The 12,186-nt window shown below is 35.5% G+C and overlaps 1 protein-coding gene across 1 annotated transcript in view; it reads left to right on the top strand.

Moving 5' to 3' along the window:
• SLC41A2 (solute carrier family 41 (magnesium transporter), member 2) overlaps positions 1–7,374 on the top strand; it is a 152,674-nt gene extending 145,300 nt beyond the window's left edge. Inside the window, exon 12 of the mRNA XM_012644691.1 lies at positions 6,433–7,374. Within this exon, the coding sequence (XP_012500145.1) occupies positions 6,433–6,618 (186 nt within the window). The 3' untranslated portion in view covers positions 6,619–7,374. The remainder of the gene's footprint in view (positions 1–6,432) is intronic.
• The last annotated feature ends 4,812 nt before the right edge of the window (positions 7,375–12,186 follow it).

Below are 12,186 nucleotides of genomic sequence, written 5' to 3'. Positions count from 1 at the left end.
AAATTTTAAGAAGAAAAAAGCTTATAGAATAAAGATATAAAGAAAATATTTTTGTACAGCTATACAAAATATGGGTATTTTAAGCTAAGTGTTATTACAAGAGTCAGAAAGTTGAAAAAATTAAAAAGTTTATAACGCAAAAAAGTTACAGTAAAGTTAATTTATTGAAGAAAGCAAGCATTTTTTAGTAAATTTAATGTAGCCTAAATTTACAGTGTTTATAAAGTATACAGTAGTGTACACTGTACACTAGGCCTTCACATTCACTCCTCACTCACTCACTGACTCACTCAGAGTAACTTATAGTCTTGAAAGATCCATTCATGGAAAGTGCCCTTTATACTGTATTTTTACTGTACCTTTTCTATGTTTAGATACACAAATACTTACCGTCATATTACAACTGCCTGGAATATTCAGTACAGTAACGTGCTGTACAGGTTTGTAGCCCAAGAGCAACAGGCTATACCTTATAGCCTAGGTGTGTGTTAGGCTATCCCATTTAGGTCTGTGTAGGTACACTCTAGGATGTTTGCACAACAATAGAATTGCTTCATGATGCATTTCTCAGAACATATCCCCTTCACTAAGCAAAGCATCACTGTATATGGGAGGATATGTGTAGGTTATATGCAACTACTAAACCATTTTCTATAAAGGAGTTAAGTATCCTTGGATTTTGGTATCCTGGGAGAGTCCTGGAACCAATCCCCAGTGGATACCAAGGGGCGACTATGCAGTTTGAGGTTCTTCAGACCACATGAGGTAGTCTGATACTGGCCTCAAATCCATATAAGGATCACCTTGTGGTTAAGACTTTTTAGGGGAGATTTTTCTCCCACTGTGTAGTACCAACAGATGGACAAGTTTTCCTTCCTGCCTCTGCTGGAAGACAGGTTTATTTCTTATTCAGAAGGTGTAGCTCTTTAGTTTATGTGAAAATCTTCTATTAGACTCCCCACCTGGGACAGGCCTTGCCTTTGTCTCCTATCTGCCATGCCCTGAGCTGCTGTGGAAACCAGCAGAGGATACCCTGGTGTCCCCTGGAGAGGCAGAGGGCACAAAGAGCCCCGTGTAGTCTGTGCCAGTGAAGCAGCCACTCAAGATCTTCAGGGCCAAAGCCAGCCTTGGCCAGAGACTTACCCCCTACATGCCTGTTTCCCTTTGTTTGGGGCCTCTGAGGATTCCTTACTTTCATGCCAGCTCAGGGATGCATTTAAAAAGATAGTTTTGATATTTTATTGGAGCATTTTGTTTTCAGTGGCTGGGTTGTTTAGGGTATTTTGTTTATAATGCTGCTAAAAATGGAAGTTTCAAGCAAGTCATTTTGTTGTGTTTTTGTTTTGGGGTTGGATTATTTTATTTTGTATTGTTGTTTCGTTATGTATTTACAGGTAGAAACACTTTCTTCTCCTTTTCTGGCTGCCCCTGTCTCTGCCCAGCAGGACTAATGTGATGGGGGAAGAAACGTAGACCTGGGTTTGACTCTACCTTTCGCTAGTTGTGGGCAAGTCACTTAACCTTTCAGGATCAAAATTTTCTCTTCTGAAAATAGAGATAATAATACCCACCACAGTACTCAGGAAGGAAAAGGTAACCAAACATTAGCTGTCTTTTCAGCAGCACCACTTACTTCCCACCTTCCCCCACCTGCCACCTCACAAAAATAGTTTAAGCCAAAGAAAAGATGCTTCTATCTGAATATCAGTAGTCTGAATTCCTGTTGACTGATAATCCTAAATTATTCTTAGCAGACATTTAAATATTAGATTTTAATGAGTAGGGTTTCTGGCCTGGAAACCAGATAAGGGAAGCATATTTTTATAGGGGACATTAATAAATTCAACCTTTGTAAAGTTAGGAGTTAGGAAGAACTGTATTAATTTGCTACTTCTGGGGTTTATTTGTATCATATTTCTAAGCATTCCTCTCCCATAGAAATCGTCTTTCTTCACACTATACACAAGGCAGGTATTGGCAGTTAAGGTATTATGGGGACGCTGATTCATGGGAATGTTGATTCTAGCTCAGAGAAGGAGCTGGCCAAGAGAATCAATATCGTCCAAAGCAAATATATATTTTTGTACTTTATATATTTAAATTCCAAGAAATACATCTAGAACATGCATAATTAGCTAGAGCTACAAAGTTACCTTTTCAGAAGGCATATTTACCTAGAGAAGTTATACATGTTTCATAGAGAACAAACAGACGATGTAAAAACATAGTCTCCCTTTGGTTTGATATTCAGTGTTTTTCCCATGCAAAGCATGCATTCCTTAAATGATCAGTTTTAAAACACGTTGCATTAAGAAGCATCTGCTACTTATTGTGATTTTAGTAATTTGTTACACACAAAGTTCCAAGGAAACACTGATATCCTTTGTTAACTTGCAAAAAAAATTTAATAAATTTAAACCTGCTTGAACTTTAAGTCATCACAATTCCTCTAAAAAGCAATTGCATATTCTATGGCATATTGTATAAATAAATCTAATAAGTGAAATAAGAATGTGGGAAGGAGGAGGGGGAAAAACACAAAGGTGAGTAGAACCACTGCATAGTTTATCACAACAGATTTCTTACCCCTGTAATTTAGAGCTAGAACAGACTGTGAAGACATAAATTCATTCATCTGAAAGTACCAAGGCTCAGAAAGGTGACAAGTCATATAACTGGTTAGTGTTCAAAACCAGTGTTCAGACTTCTATTCGATAATGTTTTAAATAGAGTCCATAAATTCTGAGATAGTGTAATAATTGTTGCAACAGTGATAATGGCACTAATATTTATTGAGTACCTCCTATAAACCAAGCACTTGCTTAGCGTTTTATATATATTATCTCATTGAATTTTTACAACCAGCTAATGAGATAGGTAATGGCAACCTCATTTTAGAGATAGGGAAACGAAGACTTAGAGGTTTTTTTCCCTTGTTGACAGTAACACAGTTATTCAGTGGTAGAGCCCCCTCACGACAAACATTGTTTCAAGTTTATCATGTTTAAGTATTTTGCTAGAAACCAAGGGATCAAATAGAAAGAAGACATGGTTTCCCCCTTCTAGGGATTTATATCTTATATCCCTAGAACCTAACATGTAAGATGTGCATGTTAGATGAGTAGCTTTCAAATGCTTTTGAACACGGTACCCAGTAAGAAATATGTTCGTACTGAAACATATATATGCATATATAAATATATGTAAATTCATAGCTAAAACAAAAGTCTTACGGAATACCCTCACTGTGTGATGTACATATTACTTTCTATCCTAGTCTGTTCTATTCTGTTTTAATTTTTAAAAAGCCAATTGTATTTATATGTGTATATCTGTTATCTGTACATATGTATGTAAATGTACATATGTGTACGTATATTTGTAAAACATCAGCTACCGAGAGACCTCCAGAACTCCTTTAGCTATTTCTTCTGTTACTTATCTCCATGTTTTGTTTGGATTGGGCAGGTTTCTTACACTTTGCTTTAGTTTTCTCATATGTCAAAAAGGGATAATAATCCATAGAATATTACTGAGACGTTTTCAGAATTAAATCAGTTCAGGCATATGAACCTCTTTAAACACTGCATGGCCCCATAACAGGCCATTTAAGAAACGTTTGTTATTACCGTATTATTGTTTAAAATTTGATTTTTGCCCATCAGATGTGTATGAAATGGATTTTAATGTGGTTTTAATTTGCATTCTTTTTTTATTAGTGAGGTTGAGCATCTTTTCACGTTTATTGGCACTTTAAGTTTCCTTCTCTCTCCTATTTGGGTATTTTCTTATGAACTGCAGTTCTCTATATACTCTAAATATTCTGAATACTAATTTTTTGTTAGTTATATGCAAGGCAGAGATTTTTTGCAAGCCTGGGGCATTTTTTTTTAACTTTACGAACAACAGAAATCTTTAATGTAGTTTAAATTTATCTAACTTTAATATGTTATACATTTGATTTATGAAATCATTCCCTTAAAACAATGTCATAAAGACATTCTCTTATATTTTCTTATAAAAGTTTGCAAGTATTGCTTTTTATACTTGCATCTTCACCTGGAATTTATTTTTGGGTAAAGGATGACATTTTCTTTTTTCTAGGAGTGAACATTTGTCTCCTGAGTAGGGGTTGCACGCCTTCTTCCATGAAAAGCCAGAAAGTAAATATCTCAGGTTTAGTGGACCGTATGCTCTCTGACAACGACATGGCCAGATAACCTCTCTGACTTGATTTCTTCAAATGAACATTAGAATAATAAAAGTACCTACTTCATGGGAATGTTGTAAGGATTAAACAATCAACTAAATAGGCAATAAGTAAACAAATGGGTAGAGTTGTGTTCCAATAAAACTTCATTTACAAAAACAAGTGGCAGGTTGAATTTGGCTTCTGAGCTGTAATTGGCCAACCCCTGCTCTACACAAATCTCTTATTCAGTGTAGATATTATACAAGGAATTAGTAAATGAAGTATATAGAACCTAGGGTGAACTTCCTCCTGCATACACCAAATGTTCCCAATACCCAAAGGGCCAAAATAGTAATGAGAACAATACTGTTAAAATCTAATAGCAGACATTTATTGAAAGTTTATTGTGTGCCAGGCACTGAATTATTTAATCTATTATTGAATCCTCACAGCATTCTTATAAGTACCATTATTATCCCTTATGTTCACTGGGAGAAATTGAAACAGAGAGATTAAGTAACCTGCCTACATTCAGCTAGTAGGTGGTAGAGAAGTGTTAATAAGTAGATAGAGAAATGATTTTAACCACTGTGCTATACTCGCCTATTTGTCCAAAACCAATGAACCTCTCTAATCCCAAATTTCTTTTATTGCTTCAGGATTTGAAAATTAGAGAATCCTCCTACTCTAGATAAATCAATCAAAGAAAAAAACCATTTATCTGATCCCAAAATTCAAAGCATCACAAAGGTGTTCATATTCCTGATATTCTAGGAATACACATATCACCTCAGTATTTGAATAGTCCTTTTTTTATTTCAGCATATTATGGGGGTACAGTTGATTAGGTTACGTATGATGCCCTTGCCCAAGTCCGAGCTTCAAGTGTGTCCATTCCCCGGGAGGTGCTCATTGCACTCATTGTTTATGCATATGCCCATGCCCTCCTCTCCCCTACCCCCTCCTCCTGCCCAACATCCAATACATGTTATTCTTATATGTGCACTTAAGTGTTGATCAGTGAAACCAATTTGATGTTGAGTACATGTGGTGCTTGTTTGTCCATTCTTGGGATACTTCACTTAGTAGAATGCGTTTCAGTGCTTTCCAGGAGAATACAAGATGTGCTATATCTCCGTTGTTTCTTAAAGCTGCATAGTACTCCATGGTATACATATACCACAGTTTATTAATCCACTCATGTATTGATGGACACTTGGGTTGTTTCCACATCTTTGCAATTGTGAATTGTGCTGCTATAAACATTCGGGTGCAGGTGTCTTTCTTATGGAGTATCATTTGTTCTTTTCGATAGATGCCCAGTAATGGGATTGCTGGATCGAATGGTACTTCTACTTGTATCTCTTTAAGGTATCTCCATATTGCTTTCCACAGAAGTTGCACTAGTCTGCAGTCCCACCAGCAGTGTATGAGTGTTCCTATCTCTCCGCATCCATGCCAACATTTATTGTTTTGGGACTTTTTGATAAAGACCAGTCTCACTGGAGATAAGTGATATCTCATTGTGGTTTTGATTTGCATTTCCCTGATGATTAGAGATGTTGAACATTTTTTCATATGTTTTTTGGCCATTATTCTGTCTTCTTTTGAAAAGTTTCTGTTCATGTCCTTTGCCCACTTTTAGTCCTTTAAAATATTTCAAAAAGTAAAATAAAATATTTCAACTCTATCTGTATATGTGAATATCTATAGACAAGTCTCTCAATGCATTTACCTTCTGGTTTTTGTTCTTACCATTGTGCTGAAATTGTCCTTGACAAGCCACAATGGCTCGGTCAGTCTTCCATCTTTACTTCATTTCATATACTTGCAATAGGAGACTGTTAAATAATTCTTTACTTAAACTTTTATTTCCTTCTTTATATGTCATCTTCCTTCTTTCCAGTTTTGACACATAGAAAAAAGTTGAAACAATAGTGGTTTGGAAACTGTATAATGTTATCGAAATATAAAAATTACTATGGTTTTTGGGAGGCTAGATGAAAAATGAGTTGTATGTGAAAAGTTGAAGAAAAATTTTAATGACTGCAAACATACAGGATATTTTCCCCTGTGAAATGAAAATATTCTTGTTAATTAAGTATTTCTTCTTTTCAAGCATGGTTCTTGACTTAGACACGTGGTGTTCCTTGCAGAAAGCAGTGGTTTAAGGTTCGTAGCCATGTTTAATGGCTAGGAATGTCCAGGCAACAGGAATAATCTCTGGTGTTCTCTTCTAGGTATTTACCTTGCTGTGGATTGCTGACTGGATGGTCCATCACTTCTGGAGGAAAGGAAAGGACCCAGATAGTTTCTCCATCCCCTACCTAACAGCATTGGGTGATCTGCTCGGGACAGCTTTGTTAGCCTTAAGTTTTCATTTTCTTTGGCTTATTGGAGATCGAGATGGAGATGTTGGAGACTAATAAATCCTACAGACTGCTCTCAAGCTACCAAGGAGGACAACATGAGACAACCACTTATGGCTCTTTTTCAAAACTCTTAAATCAGTAGTTTGACTTTTGCAAGGGTAATCTTTCAGTTGGCCCTGATTCAATTAAATGGCCTTAACTTTTTTTTAAGGAATTTGTGTTAAAACCAGAATGAACATTATTTGTGCTGCTTTTTGTAGAATAAATGATAATTTGACATAAACATAGGTATAATCTCAAGCTCTGAAATTAATTAAATAGGAAAGAATATAGGAGGTTTACAGTGAATAATTTTAAAACCACAAACCGCAGAAATGTACTTTATCGTTGTTTAAATTGTACTGCAAGACTAGAGGAAACGGCCCTAGTTCAGCCTTTCCTGTCTCACAAATACGTTGTACTGCAAGGCATACTATAAAATGAAAGGTGCCCAACCAAGCTTTTAAGAGTTTTAACTATGTCTACCTCTATGCTAGCTGAGGATAAATTTACCAATTGCTTATTCCTAAATTGACCTAAATATGTTCTGCTGAGCATAAGATAAACTCAATTTTACCTCCATCTAAAATTACCCTGTGCCAATGTTAATTTAATTTCAAATCTGCAAGTTCTTGGCAGGCTAACCTTTAAGCACAGAATGATCTTGAGAGAGCTTTAATGAAAGCAATGAGTCATTTTTTGATCATTGATTTGTTGAAAAAATGTTAATTTTTAAAGAAAACTTAATAGTCAAAAACAGAAGATAACCTGGGCGGTATTTGTAGAGACAGGATGATATGAGAAATTAAGTATGTATGTGTGTGTGTATGTGTGTTGGGAGGAGACAGACAGAGACACTTTTGATGGAGAACTAAATCTTGGATTGTTGATAGCAAAGATCATAGTGCTATTAGAAGATCAGCACTATGTATTCTTAAACACATTTTGTTGATATGCTTTTGTCATTTGGTCCAAATATTTTGCTACAGACCAGAATTAAGTATTTGTTACCTACATTATAATAGTTTCTTTTTATCAAAAAAGCTATACTATTTAATATAATCAAGATATAAAATTTAGAATGAACAAATGGTTCATTTTCTCTTTTTAAAAAAGCTCATTACATATCCCTTTAAAAGAGTTGGTGGGTTACCTTGGTTATTGTTCATGCCTAAACATATCATTAATTTGCACAGGCTTATTTCTACATGGGACCCTATCACATACATTGCTATATTTCTCATATTTTTCTAAAACTCTGGACTGTATTCTAAATACTTGACCAACACTTATTCAACAGGTAAGCATTTTTATATCACGTGTAGTTTACTTTTTAAAATGTAGTACGATCTCTCAAGACCATTAGCTATTTAATAATTTTAGCTGATAAGGGAATAAAAAATGCACATAAACTTTGATCGTGGTTTAAATTGTGAATTAGTGTTATTATTCTATAAATAGTAGGTTGTTTATAAATATATTCGGAGAAGTATTCTTCTTAAGCTCTTTAAATGAGGGGGCTATGGTTCAGAGTTATATATTTTTGCTTTTTTTAAACTTTAATTATTCTAGTCTTCTGCCTTATAATGAAGCTTTTAAGGCAGAGAACTGAACTAATTATAGAATGTCTCCTTTGGAGAGTTATAATGTCACATAGTGAACATTCTTGTAAAAGAAAGAATGATTAAGTTGATGAATATTTAGCTGCAAAGACATTTTAAAAAATCCATGAATAATATCTTTGATATTATTGTAAAGCATTTGTAAATTAGTTATTAACATTTGGGGTGTGTGATTCATGAGCATTTACATTTCCCATGGTTTCTACTTTGATTTTTTAACACACAAAAAATACAGAGCAAGCTACATTTTTAAAGCATTAACCAACAACTTTAGTCTGGTGTATTACATATTCTGAAGCACATGTAAATACACTATATCATTTAGTATTCACAACAGTACCTGTGAAATAAGTCAGATGGATATTCCTACCTCTATTTTACAGCAGAGGAAACTGAAACTCAGAGAAGTTACATTATTAAGGTCGCACAGCTGCACAGGGCCCAAATTGTAAAGTCCCTAATGTTCAGTTCTCCAATCTCCTAGGCCAGTACTCATCCTATGACACATCTGTGACCCTCCCAATGTACCAAGAGTACCTAATTAACTAAGAGGAAGCCAACTTAATTAAGAAGATTAACTAAGATGATTTTCTAAAGTAAAATGGAGTATTGCTACATCTTTTAGATTTCAGACAGGAAAACCTCCACTTAATATATCTTAATGGTGAGTACATTCAACTCTAAATTATTCATGTTCCTAAGATCGAGGAAAATACAGGTAAACGAAAGTTTAAAAATAAAGAACGATGCTTCAGTTCATAGAACATTTAATTGCCACAACCTTCCCAGACCTAGCCATTTGCCATAGATGCTAATAAATAACTAGTATGACTGATTTGAGTTCTCTCCTCTTTCTTTTTTGTTACCCAGCCTTGGTTACAGCAACTAAGTATTGTATGTAATAGGGGGAAAAATGGAAACATCAGTCATTAATTGGTTAATTATAAAAGGCATGTAAAATCCTCTAAAAAATTATTACTGATTTTTTGAAAGCTTTCACATAAGTGTGCAATCGATAAGATGACTTATTTACCCACAAAATCATTTATCAGTCTTATGTAAATTCATGGTATTTATTTTTCTACAACATAAAAACTCCTGCTTTGTAAACTTCTTCCTTTTACTAATTTATTAATACTTTATTTATATACAGATAACCTTTTTTTTTTTTTTTTTTGAGACAGAGTCTCACTGTGTTGCCCTGGCTAGAGTGCTGTGGCGTCATCCTAGCTCACAGCAACCTCAAACTCCTGGGCTCAAGCAATTCTTCTGCTTCAGCCTCCCGAGTAGCTGGGACTACAGACATGTGCCACCATGCCCGGCTAATTTTTTCTATATATTTTTAGTTGTCCGATTAATTTCTTTCTAATTTTAGTAGAGACGGGGTCTCACTCTTGCTCAGGCTAGTTTCGAACTCCTGAGCTCAAACAGTCCACCCGCCTTGGCCTCCCAGAGAGCTAGGATTACAGGCGTGAGCCACCACGCCCGGCCACAGATAACCTTTTAAAAAACATATTTTTCATTCTTGCCCACCAACCATTTTTTTTTTCTTTCAAAAATAAAATTTCTTAGAACCTGATAAAATGGAAATTTATGGTAATGTTTCTTCTGGGAGACATCAAAAAATTCCACACCATACACTGTCAATGATGTAGCCAAATGAAGTACATTTATAAAGGTCTTTCAGTAATTGGGTTTCTTTGCCTTAAAATATATCTACGGTATAGTGTACCTATTTATAATGGGCTTCTGACATCTTTGAATTGTTGTAAACTCAGATAAGTATAAAATTTAAGAAATGGTTACCCAGCCTGTTGTGCTTACTTCTTGATGAACTAAAGAACATCCAACCTGTGTGGAAGTCTCCCAAGAGACTGGGGTAATTTATGTATATATGCTGTATTTGTGAAGTATAATAAATTGGGATTTGACCATACCTAGTCTTCCAATCCATTGCTTTTCCACTTTTTGACTGCTAAGTACTCTCGTCATTTCCTCATTCCTTCCGTTATCCAGCTTAGATTGCCGAGTTCACCAATCCAAACACCCACAACTCCCTCTGTCATACTGGCAGGACAGAAGACCAGCTCCGGTTAAATACAGCTGTCTCTGTTTTGGCTGCACCTGAGCAGCTAAATATGGCTCAAGAAAAACACATGACTGCTCTCACAGATCTTTAAATTTATAACCTCAAATATCAAGTTAACGCTCAACTGCCCAGCAGCCTACTATATTTCTCTAATGACTTCACTTTTTCTAGGAGATCGGGCTTTTGTCCCTATCACTTCACTGAAAGTATGCCTGTTGTCAACCTAAACAACAAATAGAGAGAGGCTCTCTAAAAGAAAATTATATTTATTTCTGAATGGGGCATCTAATGGCAATACACGTGCCATAGTAAACTATGTGTGTATTCAGGGAGGTAAAGGAAGACAAAGAGTTTTCAAGGAGAAATGAGGAGAATTATGTAATTGTTTTGAGATAATTATCCTTGGCTACAAAAATAAATAACAAAGGTTACACAAGTCCAAGATTGCACAGGTATTTGCTGGGGAGATACCCTAAGTATACCCTAAGTATTTTTTTTTCTGTAAGGTTGCAATGGCCTTTGGACAAGGTATGGTTTTTACAGTTTTTTGTGATAGTTTTTGTTATCAGGCATTTATGCATGAGAACCCTCTCTTCATGGCCTTCCCTAGATCTCTTACTCAGGGTTTTGTTAACACAAATGTCTCCATTTTGATTCTGACAACTTACACATTTTCCCCTTTTGATCAAGATGATTCCTAAAAGCATCACTGATCAATCATCCTGTAGTTAGGTTGTGATGTCCCTTGGTGTTGGGATGAACCTGTCCCAGGTTGCTGGTCTAGTCCTATGGCCTAGAAAGGGAATGGCAGCTAAGAGTCAGTGTCAAAACCCTTTTAATCACATTTGAGCAACAAGGGAGGTTTGAAGGAGGTGGCCCTCAGGCTAAGTCTACCTGGAGTCCATTATTAAATTCAGTTTTGTCTGTTCCATAGTCTTTTGCTATTATCTCAAAGTGTTTGGGCGGCATTGCTCTGTTAGGAGTTGTACTTCTGCAAAAATTTAACAAGTTATAGGTAAAAAGTTTAAAAAGGAAAATACAAAATTAATAGTAATATGGCAATTTCAGTTTGCATAATGGTTTTGAGTTGTGAACCTAGGCTTAAGGGCAACCGATTGAATAAATCAAACAACCATAGGGAATTGAGTGAGACCTGTTTTAACTATATGGCCTGTTTTCTTATCTATATGTTTCTCAACTTCCCAAAGGAATTTATGCAGGTATAGTATATAATATTAGCAATAGCACAGACAGTTTCTTATTTAACCAATAGAGCAATTTTCATCATCTAATATCCCATGACTGGGTTGAATTAAAGCAGAGAGTGAGCAACAGTTGTATTAGGGGTGTTGCCAAAGTCACCCACTAAGTGAACTAAAGTATCTTTTAGGTTAGGTTCTGTCAAGTTACCAGCAGAAGTACTGATTGTGAAATTTCAGTTATACCATTATCCTGCTGAGTGAAAAAGGTAGCATTAGAAGAGGTGAGTCATGTTATGATATGGGGATTTCGTTTTGACAACTTGGGAAAAGCTGACTCCAGCATGAGAACATCAACTTCTTGTCCTGGTTTGCAGTTGGAATATCTCTGGTTGTGGCACTGGGCAATTTGGTGAACTTTTTGTGTGGACCATCCATCAGGCACAAGACTTATTTCTTAAAATCCATTGTTTTCAGCTTACAGGATTTTAAGGAATAGAGCAGTTCCCGTTTTTAGCAATTCCGTGGAAGAAAGTTGGATTGGAGGATTTTAAAAGAATTTAGGATCTCGTCTATTCTATACATAAATAACAAGAACTTTAAACAATGCACAGAGCTACAATCTAGTAACAGAGGTATTACGGCTTTTCTTCAGAAAACATAACTTTTTCTG

The sequence above is a fragment of the Propithecus coquereli genome, unplaced genomic scaffold, assembly GCF_000956105.1.
Source record: "Propithecus coquereli isolate 6110/MARCELLA unplaced genomic scaffold, Pcoq_1.0 Scaffold218, whole genome shotgun sequence".
Taxonomy (NCBI): Eukaryota; Metazoa; Chordata; class Mammalia; order Primates; family Indriidae; genus Propithecus; species Propithecus coquereli.
The sequence above is the reverse complement of the archived record's forward strand: the minus strand, read 5'-3'. Positions and strand labels throughout refer to the sequence as shown.